The sequence below is a fragment of the Callithrix jacchus genome, chromosome 11 (assembly GCF_049354715.1).
Source record: "Callithrix jacchus isolate 240 chromosome 11, calJac240_pri, whole genome shotgun sequence".
NCBI classification, from domain to species: domain Eukaryota; kingdom Metazoa; phylum Chordata; class Mammalia; order Primates; family Cebidae; genus Callithrix; species Callithrix jacchus.
The window spans coordinates 124187496-124208179 of NC_133512.1; the positions used below are offsets into that span (position 1 = coordinate 124187496).

General features: G+C 39.1%; 1 protein-coding gene and 1 pseudogene across 9 annotated transcripts in view; one reads left to right on the forward strand and one right to left on the reverse strand.

The window, feature by feature from the left end:
* Positions 1-4831: 4831 nt before the first annotated feature.
* Positions 4832-7078, reverse strand: LOC118143806 (large ribosomal subunit protein eL8 pseudogene; annotated as a pseudogene). Its single transcript, XR_013524303.1, has 2 exons — positions 6911-7078; positions 4832-5700 (listed from the first exon to the last, which is right to left on the reverse strand). The product of XR_013524303.1 is annotated as a large ribosomal subunit protein eL8 pseudogene (transcript).
* An 834-nt stretch (positions 7079-7912) lies between these two features.
* Positions 7913-20684, forward strand: part of CADPS2 (calcium dependent secretion activator 2) — a 564672-nt gene continuing 551900 nt past the window's right edge. For all 8 annotated transcript variants that reach the window (XM_054237741.2, XM_054237742.2, XM_054237744.2 and 5 more), the window contains exon 1: positions 7913-8378. In XM_054237741.2, the coding sequence (XP_054093716.1) occupies positions 8031-8378 (348 nt within the window). In that variant the 5' untranslated portion in view covers positions 7913-8030. The remainder of the gene's footprint in view (positions 8379-20684) is intronic.

Genomic DNA, 20684 nt, shown 5'->3' on the forward strand with positions numbered 1-20684 from the left:
TATACAATTTAATAAAATGTGTCAATCTTTGAAAGATCTGTATTAATCAGTGAACCAGTGTTTTCCAAATGACCAACAAATGATATTACAAAATAATGCATAGGTTAAAAAAATCAGTTCAAGATAGACTAATATACTATATTTTTAAATATCACAGAGTAAGAAAAGCTTATTGACATGATTTTCCATTCTACATTATACCTAATAGTTAAGAAGCTACCACTTGTTGACTTGTGGTGTAATATCAAAGAAGAATGTCCACAATTATATTAAAAGGCTATTAAAATACTCCTTCATTTTCAATTATATATCTATGTGATGTCAGGTTTTCTACATCTATTTCAATCAAAATAACACATTACCACAGATGGAATGTAGAAACAGATATGAGAATCCAGATGAATTCTATTAAACCAGACATTAAAGAGATTTTTACAGTATAAAAATAGTACCAATATCCTCACCAAACTTTTAAGTTTGGAAATATAATAGTTTTTTTCATAAAAATATATAATTTATATAATGTTATTTTAAAATAAACCAATAAATAGCTATTTCTAACTTTTCTTAATTTTATTTTCTAATATAAGAAATACTGATAAATATAACCACATAAAAAAGTTCTTTGGGGTCATTAATAACTTTTAAGGGTAAAAATGGGTCCAGAGAACAAAATGCTTGATAATAATAGCTATAGCCTAGAGTAACAGTAAATAGTTAATAAAGACACATCTTTTTTTTCCCACATGTCCTTTTCACTAGTCTTATAATTTGTGCATAAAAACTCTACTTCACTTTAGTTGAATTTTCTTGAGCATTATTGTTAAAACGGTATAAGTTATTTTACAGTAGAATTTTCATCTCTTAAGTGAGACATTGGTTGAATTCCTAGCCAATCAATATAATTCTCTCTTTACAATGTCCTAGCGTAGTGCTTAATTTAGATCAGGCACTCAATACATGTTATTGACTGGCAGAAAATGTGTTTGACAACAAAGTCAATATAAGTATAAAAACCTATAAAAGCTGGAGAGACAAAAAGCCTCTGGCTATTTATTGCTTTATCCAAGTACGAGCATAATTCCACGTTTTATCCATGGCCATAAAAATCTCACATGGTTTATGGCTTTATTAACATTTTAAAAGCCCAAACATTCTCTTCTGGGCTAAATATTCGCTTCTCTGGTGATCATAATAATCACTACATATATATCTTGAATTTATGCAAGACTTTTCTCATAAGACTTTGAACACAGGCCGCAATGAGCTCCTACATTCCCTTCCTCTCTGTACTTTACAAGCCAACTCACTTCTGTCCATTTCCTTCAAATTTCTCATAACATGGAAAATTAAAGAACAACAGAACTTGTTCTTGTGTCAGTTTGCTAAGAATGGTCTGTGTGCGGGGGGGACGTGGGAAGTATGGGAGGGACAGCAGGGGGCGGGGAGTGGGAAATGCCAGATATAGGTGATGGGGAGGAAGGCAGCAAACCACACTGCCATGTGTGTACCTATGCAACAATCTTACATGTTCTTCACAGGTACCCCAAAACCTTAAATGCAATTTAAAAAAAGAGAGAAAAGAAATATCATATTCAATTTTCCTACAACTTATGTTATAATTTAGCTCTATATGTAATTTGGTAATTTGTCATTATTTCAAAGAATCCCAGACCTCACATCTTTTTAATAGTGATCTTTGTAAGGGAAGTTGGCCTGACGGTTCATAAGAATTCATTGCAATTTGAATACATTAAAAAAAATTAATATCCTAGAAATCTGTAAATTTCTATTTAGATAGGACATTTTAGTTCAATTTTTATCTTCATTTCTACCTTAAAAGAGAGAGAGGTATGGGTAACTTAAATATTTTTTCTATTCTTATATATTTACTATTTTATGTACAATGGAAAGAAGTAGCTGAGGCCATGGATATAAATGGTAAATTTTACCTGCAAATAAAACCAAAAAACAAAAAATAGAACTGTAATTAGTTGCTAATGAATGCCCATGGATTGAATAGGAACAAAAGGATAGTAGCTTCTTATTTGGGGTCAAGCCTTCTTATAAAAATTATGAAATCCCTGAGATCAAGTTATTGTAACATTTGGGAGTTAGTCTGATTGTTTATAGGTTAATGGTTTAGTAATACAGATTCTGAGTTATATAAAATCCAATAAATAAATGCATAGAACGATTTGCAACTTTACCTACATTTTCTTAGTGAGCTTAATAATAAAGCAATTACTATATAATAGTAAAATATTTGGCATGAACTGAGAACTTACTATATGCCAGTACTTTGTATTCATTATCAAGTAATTTAAGTACTTTGTATGCATTATCTTATTTATTCTTCACAACCCTTTGAATGTACTTTGTGTGTGTGTGTGTGCGTGTGTGTGCGTGTGTGTGTGTGCGCGCGTGTGTGTGTGTGTATGTGCGTGTCTGTGTGTGTGTGTGTGTGTGTGTGTGGAACTGGGAACTACTCATTTCTCAATTTACGCTTATCACCTGCATATATTTTCACCCATTACCTGTAAAATGTGTGGTCCCATAACAGTTCTTCATTACTGACTCAGATTCTAATTGGAAAGGAAAAAAGGCAAAAGCAGACTAAAGGGGGAGAAGGGATTTAAATGTGGTTTACAAGAGGATGATTGCCTCATAAGATATAAATATTCATCATAAAATTTCAAAAAACTATTGTTTGTATCTTACTTTTGTAAGAGCATATTTCTTCGTGAGCTGACAGTTTTCCCATAGATGTTGCAAAATTGATTCTTCCATTTGTCCTAAAAAAGATTCCTCTTTCTGTTATAACTATACTATAAAAGATAATAGACTGTCTACTTTCAAGACATTTAAGGGATACTTTGAGAATTTTTCTCTAATGACACATGAGCATATATCATCATAATTGTTTAATTTGTTCTCATGTCTGTTTTATATGCATTCTCTGAGGGGATAAATTTTTAGTTTTTATGCACTCAGAATAATGCATAACCTAAAGTGGGTACCCAAATAATGTCTGTTCTATGAAAAAAATGATTTCATCTGTGAGTTGAAAGAGTTAACATATTACTTTCAGGCCAAATGCACAAACTAATTATTAACCAGAAAACAGCCCACCTATGGTATTCAGGTCACACACCCGTTTCCTTAAATATTATTGCCAAAATCACATTTTATATTCCATTTTATTACTGTGCTTCCATCTTTCCTTAGCATTAGAGATCTTTCATTAAAAAGCAGTATAAATTCAATTTGTTTTTATGCTCACCTTGACAAAAGTAAAAATGAATCACTGAATAAGTTTAAGTGTATTGTGTGCATTTATGCTGTGTTCCCCAATGAAGCCTTATTTGGGCATCATTTAATCAATTATTCCAAAGCATCAACCAACACTATAATGACTTGAAAAGTTAATACATAAGGTAGAAATTTGGCACAAGTATCAGTTCAAGCACAAAATTAAAAACCTTAAAATTATTTGGGTACAATTAATTAATGATCAGGTCTTCTTTTTAGGTAACTTTTCTTCAAACCATCCCTTAATTAAAGGAGAGGCAAGGGAGTTTCTCCAGAGACCCATCACTGGCCCTCTTCTCACTTTGAACACATAATTTCTGAACCTTATCATCCATATGTGTACTTTAATCTCCTCAAAGACCTGATGCTTCTCCAAACATACTTGTCTTCCAGAAGACCATATTCATCAATTATTAATTATTACCATATTCTGAGAAGCGTCTTCTATGCTTGACCCTCTTCCTCAGCACCTCATACATATTCTATTAATTCCTTTGTCCATCTCATCAACTTTCCTCCTCTGCTTGTCCTCACTCTTAAGTTCAAAGCCCCATTGTTTCTCTCTCAGATGTCCCTAGTAATCTCCTCTTTATAGTTTGCCTCTGGTTTCACTACCCTTGACTCTTAAGAGTTACGGATTACAGTATGTCTTACCTTACTTAAAACCCCTTCTGTATTTCCCCATTTTCCACAGGATATGTTTAAATTCCAAAGCCTGGCACATAGGACCAATCCTGAATTTGCCTATGCTTATTCTCTAGTCATATCTTCCACATTTTCATATTATATACATTCTTTACTTCAGGCATGTCAGTTTACTTACAGTTCTCCAAATTGAGAAAAATTTCACACCTTTGCAAATAATTACCTTCCTATCTACAGTGCCCTCATCTCAACAGCTCTAAATTATTCTTCAAGATATATGTCAAGCAACCTGGAAGCCTTCTCTTACATATTAGCCTGTTTCCACACTGCTATAATGATAATACCTAAGATGGGGCAATTTATAAACAACAGAGATTTACTTGACTCACAGTTCCACATGGCTGGGGAGGCCTCAGGAAATTTACAATCATGGCAGAAAGCAAAGGAGAACCAGGCACCTTCTTCATAAGGCAGCAGGAAAGAGAGAGAGCTGGGGAAACAGCCACGTTTAAACCATAAATATCTTCTGAGAACCCCCTCGCTATCACAGAACAGGATGGGGGAACCACCCCCCATGATTTAATCACTTCCCACCAAATCCCTTCCTCTACACATGGGAACTACAATTAGAGATGAGATTTGGGTGGGGACATGGGGTCAAACCATGTCACTTACTATCTTCTGAATGAAGTGTTTCTTCTCTGTATTGCCATTATCTTCCAGGTTATTAGAAAAATCATCAGATTGCAATTCAAATATTGATTTTTTTAAATAAACGATTTTTTTTCATTTGTGGTTCCTTAATTGATAAACTTCTTAAGGCCTATTTCCTGTTTTTTCTAAAGATATCCAGAATAGCTTTAGCATATGTTAATTTCTTTTTTTTTTTTGAAGGAAAATTTGTATTGTTTTAATTATTTTTATGTACAGAAAACTCAACAGTGTACACTTAACCCAGTTTAGTGGCAAGTTCTTTAGCCTCTGCCTTTTCAAGCTTGACGATGCAAGACACAATGTCCCGGGAACCCAGGACATTGCCTCCCCAGCGATGGCAGATCTTATCATATCTGTCCTTGTAATTGGTCCTGATGGCTTCCACCAGCTTAGCCAAAGCACCTTTGTCTTCCGAGTTAACCTGTGTGAGGGCAACAGTGGTGCAGGTCTTCCTGTGGACTAGATGTCCCAGTCTTGCCTTCCCCTTCATAATCATACAGTAAAGGACTCCCATTTTACGACACAGGGCAGGCACGAAGACAACCAGCTCCATGGGATCCACATTGTGTGTAATCACCACCAGCTGAGCTTTCTTATTCTCCACCAAGGTGGTGAAGGTGTTAACTCCTGCTCGAAGGACAGGTGGTCTCTTAGTGGGGATGTCCCTTTTGCCAGCAGCTTTCTTCTCAGCCCAGGCCAACAGGCTCTGCTGCTTCTCTTGCTTCGTCTCTCGTCCATACTCGTGGGCAGCTTAAGTAGCTGAGTAGCTGTTTGTCGGTCCAAGGCCTGGGTGAATTGGTTAATTGCAGGAGGCACTTTTAGGATGGCTCTCCGCTGCTGCAACCTGATGTAGTGGGGCCATTTCACAAAGCGGGTGAGGTCTCTGTTGGGCTGGATGTCCTGTCCAATGCCAAAATTCTTAGGCCTTTTCTCAAACAGGAGATTCACCACTTTCTTGGCTTCCTGCTTCTTCACGACAGCAGGGTCCGGAGCCACTTTCTTCCCCTTTGCCTTCTTTCCTTTCGGCATCTTGGGCGGCAGGAGGAGAGGAGCATATGTTAATTTCTTAAACTATGTATGTTTAATTAATGAACTGCTTAAACATTCTCTTTGTTGTTTTTTAGATATTTCTTTAATTTATGCCTCTTAAGCCATTTTTATCTTCATGGAGAAAACACTGTATATGCTATGCTATTCTAAATATTATTAGAGGTTTTCCTGTGGGATCTTCAAGGCTTGGAGATCTTTGATTTATTAACCACCTTTAATGGGAAAAGAGTAAGTGATCACATCAAGTAGTATTAGTTAACAAAAGAAACTGAAAAATATACCTATGGTTGGCAAGAAAAGGGAAGTAAAGTCACTATATTCAAATCACACATTTATGTCCCTAGAAATTTTTATTAGTTTAGTAAACCTCAGACATTTAATATACTGACTTATTATCAGAGCAAATTACGGCAGATAATGACACTGTTTGAAACTAGAAAACTGTTTTGAGTCCTTATTCCATTAGGTGCTAGTTCTGTACCCTAAGGAAAGGATTCTCTAACTCCTGAGAGTTAGAGAATGGAACCTAAAATAGTGAGATAATGTATCTAAAGAGCTTAGTGCAGTATCTGGTTCAAAGGGCAATTAGTAATGGTATCACCTGCCTCAGGTTATTGCTTTGATAAGGATATGAGATAAACAATTTCACAGATCTTTGCAAACTGCAAAGTGCTAGATAAGCATCAGATATTAAAATAAGTAAGATTGCTGTTTGTTTACCTTGCCAAAATAAAACACTGTTTTTAAATACTTCGTGTTTGAGATTTCCTATTTCTTGGCAATTAGCGATAATCCCACAGCCATGCTCTTGCTGAAGACCTTTTATTACTAGGGGACCTGTTAAAGATTAGGCAAAGACAGATAGGCAAGACTTCTCTGGAGTAAACGCCCCCTTGTCTTTTACCCTATCTAGAGAGAATGTCAGTAAATGCAGGAGGAAAATCTCTCCTGTGTACCTAACTATATGAAAGGGGCCTGAAAAAAGCTAAAACTGCAGTTTGACCATTGGGGTAGAGGAGCTCAGAGCTGGTCGTTTATTTGCCCTGTGTTACTTCCGCTGAACTTCATCACCTCCCTGCCCACCTGGTCGCTGCCTACTCCACCTGGTGTTGAACGCACTGTTTTCCCTATTTCCCTCTCTGTTAGGACTAAGGACATAAGATACAGAATTACTACAAGAAACTCCTACCCAGGTGGTTCCAGCACTAGGGCTGAGAAATCTGCGCAGACAAGGCAGGCTTCTGTGCAGCTGCGAGACGCCCACTTGAGGCCAGAACCATGAACGACTGAGTGTCCTGAGCCTTAGTTCACCGCGGCTTGCAGAAAAGGCTAAGCGTGCTGGACACCGGGAGGGCGCTCAAATATCTGCTGAATAAATGTCTACACCACACAACTTGTTTGGAGTCAACTGCATCGCAACCCAGAAAATCATCGAGATGTGTTCGAGCCGATTCCGTGCCGTTTGCACATATAGAATCTCTCTCGCTGTGAGTCTGCAGGAATAGAACAGTTTAAAAAGTACGCCTCGGGTTTTCTTTTTTCCCCCTTTTCATTCCTCCGACTTTTATAACTGAGGCTTCAGCGTGAGCATCGAACGGCAGCAGAGCAGAGCGGGAGAGACTTTTCCAAGTCCGGTCGCAAAACGATTTCGAGGTGAAGGGCTCCAGTCCCTGTTTTCCGCGCTGGGGTTCAACCCTGGGCAGCAGGGTAGGGTTTGAGAGACGTCCCGGCCGCTCCCCCTCACCTGTGGCTAGCGAACAGTCCCTCCCCGCTCCCCACGCCACCTGCACCTGCGGGAGAAGAGACCCGAGGCGGTGGCGTGGGGGTGGTGGGAGCAGCCCCGGTGGCCGTTCCTCACCTTTGCACACTGTGCGCCGGGGCACTCGGGCCCGGGCAGCGGCGGCGGCGGCTCAGCGTTGCCTCCCACGTGTTGCTTGTTGTAGACGCCACAGGTTCCTCACCTGCGTCCGGGCGCGAGCTCTGAGGAGCCGCGGGGTGGGGGCGGCTCGCCCGGGGCTGGCGGAGCAATTCCCGAGGCGCTCGGGCGCACCCCCACCGCTAACTCCGCCTATTCAATCCCTGCGGCTCCCCGTCTCACCCCCCCCGGTCCTCCTCCCGGCTCCCGCCCGCCCCCTTCGCCCTGGCGGTAGGAAACGCTCCTGAATTTAACTCGACGTGTCCGGAAAGCCCTGGCCAGTTTTCCTTTCGTTCTGCGGCCAAGCCGGCGGCTCCCTCGGACCTGCGGGCGCAGCTGCGGTGGCTGAGGCGCCTGGGGACGGCGGGCAACGAGCCGGGGACCCCCGAGCACCATGCTGGACCCGTCTTCCAGCGAGGAGGAGTCGGACGAAGGGCTGGAAGAGGAGAGCCGCGATGTGCTGGTGGCAGCCGGGGGCTCGCAGAGAGCTCCGCCGGCCCCGGCTCGGGAAGGGCGGCGGGACGCGCCCGGGCGCGCGGGCGGCGGCGGCGGCGGCGGCGCGGCCAGATCCGTGAGCCCGAGCCCCTCGGTGCTCAGCGAAGGGCGAGACGAGCCGGAGCGGCAGCTGGACGATGAGCAGGAGCGCAGGACCCGCCTGCAGCTGTACGTCTTCGTCGTGAGGTGCATCGCGTACCCCTTCAACGCCAAGCAGCCCACCGACATGGCCCGGAGGCAGCAGAAGGTGAGTCGCGGGACCCGGTGCCTCCGGCCACCACTTCTTCCCGGTGTTTTGTCTCCGGAGAGCTCTGGGGCGCCTCCCGTCCTTCTGCGAAACACAGGACGCCGTATTTGTGTTAGTCTTTGAGGGCAGAGACGTCTCTGGGGACAATACGGTGCTTTCACCCGCTGGGTATGGGGCTCCAGCGGACACCTGCTCCTCCTCCGCGCCTGGGCTGGCAGGGGCTGGCAGGGGCTGGCAGGGGCTGGCGGGGGCTGGCAGGGGCTGGCAGGGGCTGGCGGGGGCTGGCAGGGGCTGGCAGGGGCTGGCGGGGGCTGGCGGGGGCTGGCAGGGGCTGGCAGGGGCTGGCAGGGGCTGGCGGGGGCTGGCAGGGGCTGGCGGGGGCTGGCAGGGGCTGGCGGGGGCTGGCGGGGGCTGGCGGCTCTCCATCAGCTCTCCACGCCGCGGTTGCACCCGGCAGGCGCAGCCAGAGCCGGATTAGAACGCGGCTCCCATCAACTCGAATGTCCAGCAGCGCTGGTGCGTTCCTGCCCACCTAGCCCGGCGTGGAATTGCTAGAACCGGCTTTGCCGAGGGTCTGAATGAGTGCTGTAGCTACGCGAAACAGGTGGAGCCCTCGTACTTTTCTTCTGTTAGCTAGAGAGAGAGCTTTCACTTAAGACGGGTAGAAATTGTCCTCAGTGAGTAAAAAGCAAAGTTAAATTCGTACGTTTCCTACAGTGCCATACGGCCAGGACGTCACATCCAAACAGTGAAGAAGGCATGCGGCTTTGTAGAGCGGCTGTGGGTATCTGGGCAGGCCTGAGGAATGAAGCACACTGTTACTGATGAAAGATAAAGGATGGGTGCATAACCACTTAACAGCAAATGCTTTTGGAGGGGGGAGGGCAAATGCCTTTTCTCCCTCGAAAGGTAAGAAGTTTGTTTCAGGTGAAAGGTCGGCCAACTTTAGTTTCAAAACAAGAACCCAGTTGTCCTAAGTGGTTAAATGTTTACAATAGCAACTGTCTAGGAAATCTTTTTAGTAGAATGCTGAATCTCTAGAAAAGGGTAACAGTCCCCTCCGTTTGTGACAAGACCTGGAGATCCAGAGAGATTGTAGTTTGCTTAAGGCGTACCTAGCTGCACAGACATTTGCTAGTTTTCTGAAATATTAACTTAAGTGTGTGAGGCATTTTTAGAAATTTGGAGAGGTTTTGAATTGACTTTCTAACTGTAGTTCAGGGTAAATTCAGTCTGCCTACACTCTCCTACCCTTATTTAGCTAACCTTTGTTTTTTGAGGTATGATTGACATGTAAAAAGCTATACATACCAGTCCATCCTAACTGTTTGTGGTTTCATAGGTGTATAGTATTATGGAGGTAAGTTCACACCTATGAAATCACGTATAGTTAACGCTGTTGTATGCTTAAGATCTGCCCTCTTAGAAAAAATTTAAGTGTTGTTACTCAACTTTTTAAAACACACAAACTGAGCAACTATTTTGGAATCATTTATTCCCTGAGAATGCTTGCAGGATATTTCCTACAGCTGGAGACTAATAACACAGTTCCTTCAGGTAACCTAACCTTAGGTATTGAGTCACAGAATGTTACAGATGGAAGAGATCTTGAGATCCTAGGGAGACTCCTCATTTTGGAGAAGAGAAATAGGTCATAATAGCATTTCCCAATCCCAAACAAATTGCCACAGAGAAAGCCATCATTACTCAGGTAAGTCTTGGATGCCCTGTGGTGTTTTTGTGAACCTGCTACTCCACTCTTGGGTGAATCCCATACTTCCTAATCCGTTGCTCCAATTGAGTCTGTTCTGAGGCAGTCACACATGGCCTCTCCTCAACTCCTCTAAACTAAAATTTTTGTATATGTTGTGGTATGGATTCATATCATCCAGTCTCTAGTTTTACCATACATATTGCATTTAAGCCTATTTTTAATGTATTCAAGTGTAAAAATAATGTTTGGTAAAATTAAGACACTATTTTCTCCTGGTAGTTTTATCCTTGAAGATGCTTTTGCAAATTTACTACAAGTCGATTTATACTGTGAATACTTGTTGCATATTGTTAACGAAGCAGACCCTCCCTTGGCTATTCAAATAGTGCAGTTTTCTCTGACTCCTTCTGTTTAAATATTATGTTTGTTCAAAATTATTTGAATTGGCAAGCAGGTGCATTCACAGTATCACCGAGGAGACTATTGTTATAACCTTATACAGGCATTATCAAAGATAATTTCAAACTACAGAAAAAGCAAAACACTACATATATTCTGTGAAAGAAAACAATTAGAATGCTTAGGAATTTCCGTACTCTAAATGCTGAGAGCATTGAGCACAGTTTAACTTTTGTGAATTACTTTCATTTTTTTATTAAGATGGATGCCACATAACCTAAGCATTTATTCAACCCTCCCCCACTTTTAAAAAAAATGTGCTGCTGACTAAGGGGAGCTGAATCAACTCTTGGCAGTCTGGTTTCCTCCTAGGACAAGTTGGAATGTGAATTTAACTATGTTCATGAGAATTTGATGCACAAGCTAATAAGTCATGCCAAAACTTCCTTGAAATCTTGCATTATACAGTTAGATTATCTAAAAGAAGTACCAAAATCACTAATCTATTGTATATTTTATTCTGTATCTTCAAGTAGTCTGGCATCCAGTAAAAAGATTTAATAGCTTAAATGTTGTCATTGAAATGAATATTGCTGCTTACTCACTTCTCTCAACTTTGAGAATTTAGAGACTCAGAAATTGAGATCTGAAAGGGTTCTCAGTTTATGAAGAAAATTAATTACAATGATAAGAGCTTTACCCAGGAGGCCAGTACTCAGGTTTCTCATCAAAGCCCTTTCACTATTACAGCTGGTGAGTTTCTATGAATAAGAGCTGAGCAGCACTGTTATTTATTTTTTTCACTTGGCTGAAATGGTCCACAAAGTTAATAAGAGGTTGTGTCTATGAGCTAGTTGAGAAAGCTTAGTAGCATTAAACACAGGTGACTAAAACACAAATTTCTTTACTTTCGTCTAGAATATTTCCATTTAGAGGAATAATAGTGGTCAGGTTATGACATTCAAGCCCTCTGACCATTGATGGTTTTACAGAAAATTCTGGGGTGCATATGGGGTAGACACTGTGACAGAGTGCCTTTCCAGGTGCTACACCTCCTAAGTGAACGTATCCAGGGCTTCACGTGTGATATGAGTATGAACTAACAAACAGTGATTTAAAAATGACGTCAGTAGTGATAGTGCTTGAGTCCTTAATGCTGATATACCTTGATTACCTTTGCACCACCCCAATGCTAACAATAATGATGATTAACTTGGGTTGATTCCAGCTCTTTGGTTAAAGGTAGGATCAGTGTTGAAACTAGCAAAACAATAATACAAGTCAGGTACTAATTAATAAAGGCAATTTGTTTGTTAGACTCATTGAGACCTCAGAGGAAAAAGTAACAAAAGGTTTCCTTGGTTGAAAGTTAGAGAGACCCTAATAAGCATAATGACCAACACAGACGACATTAAGTACCTTTACTCATAAATGCAAGTTCACAGACTTCAAGTCTAACTTCGTAACTGTATTTAAGATTTATAAGACTTAAAGTGCTGATAGCTTTGGTTAGTCAGAATCTATTGGTTTCTAGTCACTCATTCCTCTTTTCATAATTTTAGTTTTTATTTAGTTATTTTTTTACTAGAAATAATGAAGAGGGGTTTAAAGTGGAACCTACTAACCTTCCATATGATTCATGAACCTATGCTTTTTACGTTTCCGTGTGTGTCTTCACTGTAACCACACTAAATTGTACCTTATTAAACCATTTTGTATAATCACTCCTATCGCTTGGCATAATTTTCTATAATAACTCTAAGTTTGAGAAATGTATATAAATAATACTGTGAGATTGCAGATGATGGGGAAGTAAACAGGTAAAATAGATCTGGAAAAGAACATTGTGGGGAAATAGTATTGGGTGAAATAATGTACCTCCAACTCACTCATTTGAATGTTATAACTACTATAAAGTGGCCACTTTTATCTCCCTTTGGACATAGTGGTAGTTTCTGGATTTTATTTTGTTTTCATCTTCTGACTACTTAGGTGATGTCTGTTGTATATATGTAAGTGTCAGATTCAGCCCATGCCTTAAATAATTAATGAGGTGTAGGATGGAGTGAAAATAATATAAAGACAATGTGAAAGGGTCTTTTACTTTTCTGTGGGAAAGTAGGAACTAGTGTTCTTAAACATGTTTTGAGGCCTGTGAGATTCATCTTATTCTCCTAAAGAAAGCCATAAAAATGTTAATACCTGTTGGTGTAGAACTAACAACTTCAAAGTGACATATTTCCTGTTTCTAGCAAGCCCCAGAGACAAGTTAGCAGTGTTCAAGCCCCATTATACCTTTCTTTCTGGCCTGCAGGTTTCCAGCAGATCTGATGATAGTCCAAAATGTCATACTCTCAGGGAGATGGGATGATTTATCTTTGTGCTCCTTGGGCTTTGATACATTATGGTGTGAATACAGAAGGGATGGGAATACCTTGCCCTGTGGGGAGTGAGTTGGAAATCACATATTAAAGTAAAACCTCACACTGAACTTAAAACAGTATCTCAGGGAAAATTGCTTGTTGCTTCGGCTGATTCTTTTAACCTGCCACAGGGTATCTTGAGACCTCAGCACTTAATTTGGTGGAATGAGTTGTGCTAATGAGAACTCAGACATATTAAGTGATGTTGGCATTTGCTTCTTTCCTTCAAAAATGAAATCAGCAGCAATTTTGATGTATACTGACTACTTATAAAGTGAAATAAAATATTTTAATGGTGTGTTTTTCCCTTTTCAGTTTTGTTTTGCTTTTAATGGAAACAGCTCTCTTCATTCACGCTCTCACAAAAACAGTACAGTTTGTAAGGTCGTTAAAGACTTTCAAAACAAAATAAGAAAGCTGACTGCCAGACTATAAAGTCTGGGAATTCTGAATGGAAAATTACTTATCATTTGCTAGTGAGGTAGGCCACTTTTGACTGATTGTGCTACTTTATATTCATTTCAAATTAATCCAGACCTTTGGGAAGGAAGAGGTGGATTGCATAGTCATGTGACATTACTATTTCAGTTTTTAGGCTAGGAAAGACTTAATGATTATAAATACTGGACATATCAATGGGACAAAGTTTTTTTTTTGAAGCGCATAATTCAAACATCAAATTATAGAATCGTTGTTCAAAATCTGTAATATTTCATTTTATGATCCCTGTGTTTCAGTTACCTAAAATTTTTGATTCGATATTCTTGAGGAAAAAAAGTGTGATTTTTACCTTAACTGCACATGAGAATCACCTGGGGAACTTTAAAAACAAGTCCATTATCCAGATTGTACCCCAAGGTAATTCAGTCTTGGGGGGGTGTAGTGTTAAAGGGTCCCAGGTGATCTCAGTGTATAGCCAAGGCTGAGAACCACTGTTCTAAAGAGAAGGTACAGCAAAACAACTTATTTTCACCTAGGCAAAATAAAAGTATTTGCAATAACAAGTGAGATTAGTGAGTAACTAAGCTGGCATTCCATGTGCAGGAAGAGGTATTAGGGGTAATCTAAGGAACAAAACACACAATATTATAGAGTTTGTGCAGTCAATACAGTGGAGAGGCTAGTGGATATTTAAACTTCTAAAACATATATAGGTGATATGCTGGAGGCTTTTAAATTATATTCACAGTAGTATCATTTATTCATTATAAAACCATAGATAACTCACCACATCTGCAACAGAAAATATATATTGAATGCTGAGGGTGAGCATGTGTGTTGCTTTCCATTCCAGAATGATCTAGGAAGAAGAATACTGTGAAATCTCCAAGTTGGGGCTGACACTAAGTAATTCCTAATTGAGCAGTATAGTTCACAAAGATCCTGCGAGACAGTTAGTGGGCAAACCGTTTCCCCAGTGTATGTAGTAGTAATGCATACAGGTTTTCCAAAAGTAAACTTTAGTTCTAACATAGTTGTCTTATTAAATAAAGTAATTGACTTAAACAATTTATGTAAGTTCTGATGTGACCAAAATTATTACATTAGGTGGACAGTAAAGAAAAGCTTCTATTTTCCTCAAATTTTATTAAAAAGGTATTTAGTTGGTTTGTGTTTGGGAGTCTTTTACTTTGTACAGCATTATTGATGCTCTGCTTTGTGAAATTTTTATTATAACACTTTGTAGATGTCGTGGTTTCAGTATTTTCATCTTGCAACCTTCAAATTAGTGATGGATTTTTTTATAATGAAAATGTTACTGGGGCAAAGAGCCTGAAATTTTAAAGGCTGTCTTTGTCAAACTAATAGCCGAGATAATTGATTTGCTCCTTTCTGCTAGTATGCTTTTCCCATTTTTCTTTTCTTTTTTTCTTTCTCTTTTGAGTCTCACTCTGCCGCCCAGGCTAGACTGCAGTGGTGCAATCTCTGCTCACTGCAACCTCCGCCTCCTGGGTTCAAGGGATTCTCCTGCCTCAGCCTCCCTAGTACCTGGGACTGCAGGTGTGCACTACCACACCCAGCTATTTATTTTATTTTATTTTATTTTTAGTGGAGACAGAGTTTCACCATATTTGCCAGGCTGGCCTTGAACTTCTGACTTCAAGTGATCTGCCTGCCTTGGCCTCCCAGAGTGCTGGGATTACTGGTGTGAGCAACCGTGCTCAGGCCTTTTTTTTTTTGAGACAGTCTTACTCTGTTGCCTAGGCAAGAGTGCAGTGGTGTCGTGTTGGCTCACTGCAACCTCTGCCTCCTGCGTTCAGGTGATTATCGTGCCTTGGCCTCCCAAGTAGCTGGGATTACAGGTGTGAGCCACCATGCCCAGCTAATGTTTTGTATTTTTAGTTGAGACGGGGTTTTGCTATGTTGGCCAGGCTGGTCTCGAACTCCTGGCCTCAAGTGATCTGCCCACCTTGGCCTCCCAAAGTACTGGGATTAGAAGCATGAGCCACCATGCCCAGCCTGCAGCCTGACTTTTGATGAACCTCTACTTTTATTACTAAGATTTATGGCCCAATTAAACATGAATTATTTCCTTGGTAAACTATTTATTAAGCCCTTATTATGTGAATTTAACACTATCCAATATGTTCTGAGGATATAGCAAGAAAATAAAGCAAGGAGAAATCCTCTTGTGGGCTAATGTTCAATAATTATAGATTGGATTGCATGTCTGTAAGTTTATTAATTTCTTTTTTCAAATTACCATGTAATTTTAACTTATGAAAACTCTGTATTTTAATTTCTGGTGTGGTTAGTTCCCTCTCTTCTATGTCAGAAATTTTTTACTGGTATCATTCTTCCTTCCCTTCCCATTTTTAAAAACTGGTCCACTAGTATAGCATCTTTTTTAGGAAAGAACTGTCTTCCTAGAGCCTGGGCTTCATCTTCTCACTCATTCATTGTGTGAACAAGGCACTTCATATTTCTGGGACCTGATTACTCCTTTAGTAAAATGTGGATAGTGACTTCATAGGATTCCTGTTGTGATGAAATGAGATGATGCCTGTAAAGTACATGCTCCTGATTAGATGCTGTTGTTTCTAGTTAATTAAACCTGTTTGGGAAACAATGATACTCTACTATATTGAGCCTTCTAAGAGCATATGATATCTTCAATTAGTCAAGCCTCTTGTTTTCATAACTTTTTGTTGTTTTCATTATATAGATCTCTTGCATTTATAATCAAGGTAATTTTTATATTTATTCTTATTGTGACATCTTTTAAAATTATCTCATTAGGGATAAATGGGAAGCTTTTTATGTTATAACTAGTCATTGATGGTCCTTAATGGTTGTCTTCAGTATTGATCCTTTTAAATTTTCTAGGTAGGGAGGTTGAATCATCTGTTGATAGTGATGGCTTTCGTCTGGTCCTGTCCAGTAGCTAGCTATACCTCTTTTGTTTCATGTGTCACCATACTCTTTAGAACAGAATAGTATTTGTCCTTGTTGCCGAAACCCTTGATTTGATTTAGTATTCATTGGGTTTTGGTGCTTTCCCAGTAAATATACTGTTGGTTAGGATTCTTGGAGAGGTATTCTTTATTGTTTATCCTTTCTCAAAAATTACATTAAGAAAAAATATATCAAGAATTGATGCTAAATGTTATTAAATTCCTTTTTTGTATTAATAGCAGCGAATGCCTAGTTTTGTTTTACTGATGTGACAGATCAGATTACTACATCTCCTATTAGTATAGCATATTTGCATTTCTAGGGTAATTTCTACTTCATTATGACTGTTTTTTTATATACCTTTGAGTTTGAGTTTCCTGTACTTTTAATTCTTACATGTGTATTCATAAGAAAAAGGTCTATCAATAATGGTGTTAACAGAGAAACATTTTACCTTTATATGTGCTCTAGAATAGTTTCATTTTTAATATGTAAAGCATCTGATACATGGAGTTTTGAAAGGATTCGCTTATGAAATTACCTACCTCCAGGTCCTGTTTTCTTTAGCCTATTATTTTTTCTTCTCCTTCAAAATTAAAATATGATTGCATGATTTCAGAAAATTGGCTATTATCAGATATATTAACATATATAAACATATTTTTACTTATTTTTCCATTATCTTTTACGTTGCTATAAGTCTTATTTTAGATTATACATATATATTATATGCATGCAATCCCAGCATTTTGGGAGGCTGAGGTGAAAGGATCACTTAAGCCCAGGAGTTGTAGACCAGCCTTGGCTACACAGTGAGACCTAGTCTATACAAGAAATAGAAAAGTTAGGCAGGCATAATGACTCATGGCTGTGGTCCCACCTACTCAGGAGGGTGTGGTAGGAGGATTGCAGGAACCCAAGAGGTCAAAGCTACAATGAGCTGTGATCTCACCACTGCATTTCAGTCTGGGTGACAAAGTGAGACCCTGTCTCAAAAAAATAAATGCTGGATTATTATTATTTTTGACACAGAGTCTGGCTCTGTTGCCCAGGCTATGGTGCAGTGGCACAGTCCCAGTTCACTGCAACCTCCATCTCCCAGTTCAAGGAATTCTCCTGCCTCAGCCTCCCAAGTAGCTGGGATTACAGGTGTGCGCCACCATGCCTGGCTAAGTTTTGTATGTTTTAGTAGAGATGGTGTTTCGCCATGTTGGCCAGGCTGATCTCAAACTCCTGACCTCAAATGATCCACCCACCTCAGACTCTGAAAGTGCTGGGATTGCAGGCATGAGCCACTGCGCTTGGCCAGATTCCTTTTTTTTTAAAGTTATATCTGTTTACTTGATATGTTCTGCTATTTTAGAAATCAATAGTTCCTATCCTTTCTTTATATTTTCCTTAGGGTTGTCTTTTGTTGTTGCTTTTAAAGAGGACCAAGGGAATGGGAGAGAGACATGAGAGAGTGGTTCTTTCATCTAGCTTCTCTTTTAAGGTTACTTATTTTTTGTGTTGTAATAAGATAATGAAAATATATGAAAGCTATGAATTTATCTCTAAGTACAGTTTGGCATTAGTCCTTATGTTATAAAACACTTTAAATATTCTCATTTTAGGTTTTACTGTTAGATTTTCGATTTTATGTTGACAGAGAATGTTGCTTATGGCATGTAGCATTGTTGTATGTAATTTAAGTTTTTCATCACAAATTAATATACTGACTTGAAGATTAAAAGTTTGCTATACATCTAATAATTAATATTATTATAGTAAGCATTTCTATTACTTATTTTTGTCTTCTTTGACTAAATCATCTTACTATAATTGTTTTAATTCATTTTGCATTTCTAGCCATATTTAATTCATATGTTTTGATTCCAGACTCTTAGTTATGTAAAGATTCATGAGTATACACTTACAGCCAGTGAAAAGTAACTTCTTTTGATCCATTTAATGTGTGTGGGACAAGGATTCTGATTTGTTTAGATTTAACATAATTTTATTTTCTTTTGGTGGAGTTTGTCAGAGATATTGAAAAGTATTCATAATTTGTATACATCCACACTCTTAGATTCACCTAGTTGTGTATGATATAAACATGTATGCACACATACATCTTCAAATGTATACATACATTTCCGGATTGCTTTGTATTGAGGAAAATTATGCAACTATTTTTGCCTAGTGTATGCTTTAATAAGAAGGTTTAAGCATTTTATTAGTCATCAGTGAGGTGTTTAATCTTATTTTCTGTTCAATTTTTTTTTTTTAATTTGTTTTGTGCCTTTTGCAACATGGACTCCATTTTTTTTTTTACTTACAACTTATATATATATATATATATATATATATATATATATATACACATACACCTTATTGTACTTTAGGTTCTGGGATACATGTGCAGGTCATGCAGGATTGTTGCATAGGTACACACATGGCAATGTGGTTTGCTGCCTCCATCCCCCCTGTCACGCACGTTTGGCATTTCTCTCCATGTTATCCCTCCCAGACCTCCCCACTCGCCCCCGTGCTGTCCCTTCCTTGGCCCCCTGCAACAGAACCCAGTGTGTGATGCTTCCCTCCCTGTATCCATGTGTTTTTACTGTTCGATACCCACCTATGAGTGAGAACATGCAGTGTTTGATTTTCTGTTCTTGTGTCAGTTTGCTGAGAATGATGGTTTCCAGATTCATCCATGTCCCTACAAAGGACATGAACTAATTGTTTCTTATGGCTGCATAGTATTCCATGGTGTATGTGTGCCACATTTTTCTTGTCCAGTCTATCGTCAGTTGGCATTTGGGTTGGTTCCAGGTCTTTGCTATTGTTAACAGTGCTGCTATGAACATATGTGTGCATGTTGGATTCCATTTTTAAAAACATATATCTGGAAAAAGAAATGCCAAGTACAGTAGGTGAGTTTTGCTTTCTCTAAAGATCATTCTCCTTAGGGAGGCATTTGGTTGCCTGTGTTTAAGAACACTTCTGCTCTTCTTTTCTGGAGCTAGGGACATGTAGGGTGAAACAATATAACTCTTCCTCTGCCTTATGTTTGTGCTTACTATTCTGATTCAAATGTCAGGACACATGTGTTTTAAAGGCTGTCTCCAATTTTGTGCTTGGGTTGTGAAGTCAGTGGACTTTCCTCTGGAAATTGGATTACAGTTTTATCTTTAGTCTACAATGTTGTTACTCTATTTAAAAAAATTTTTTTTCTGGATCTGCATGGAATTTTTTAATAGAACATGGGAAAAATAAATTCTGCTACCATGAAACCTGTATTCTTACTAGTTTAACATATTTAGGAAAATACATTCCAAATTTTATTTAAAGAGATGAGAGCCTTAATTTGGTTCTCTAGAAAAACTAAAACTAAAAATACTGCTTAGTTAAAAAGGCTTACAAAATGCTGAATATCATCAGAAAAAATTCTGAAATGTAACAAGACAACTTTAGCCTACACTTTGTGAAGCTCTTCTTTTCTTAACCAGAAGGACTGCATATATTCTCAAGCAGTAGTAAGGAGGGATATTGAGGTAAAGCCCATTCTTGTTCCCTTGTCCTTGCTTTAATTAGGTCCACTCTGTTTTGACATGTTTTACATCATAAGCTTCTGTATAAAGTCTTCTTTGAGAAACAAAGATTTCTATAATGAATCCCATTGTTTTTGACTGGAACACCTGAAATGGGAGACAGGGAGGCCAAAATGTTCAAGTAATTATGAAAAGTTAAAGTTATGTGGTTAAAGTGTGCAATACCGTAAGAATTGGTAAAGTTTCATGACCAAATCTTAGAGTCCTAGGCTTTGGACTTTATTCCTTTTCTTTCCTTTAAGTCACCTTACAACTGTTTAAGAGATAAGCAATGTGGGGATATGCAGTTTAATATACCATAGATCCTGGTATAAGAAGCTAAAATTTAATAGGTGAGTTGCTAAGTTTGTGATCCTTCAAATAAAGGGAGATTTTTATAAGTCAGTTGTTTGGAGCTCAGGGGAGAGATTTGGGCACAAGAGTTAAATTTGAATGTTGAAATATGGATGATAACTGAAGCCATGGGTTTGGACGAGGGAGTCTAAGGAAAGATAGTCTATCAAGGAGAAGTTTTTAAGGACTAGTCTTAAAGAACTACTGGATTTAAGACAGGAGAGAAGGCTGTTCTGGAAAAGGAAATGGAGAAGAAATAGCCAGATGTATTAGAAGAAAACTAGGATGGTTCATGTCACAGAAAGTAATCAAAGAGCTATTTAACAAGAGGAGTAGAAAACAGTATCAGGTGCTACTAAATGATCAAGTAAGATGGGGATTGAAAATGTTAATTGGATTTAGCAATATGGAGATTACCCTAACATTGGTGACCCAAGGAACTAATTTT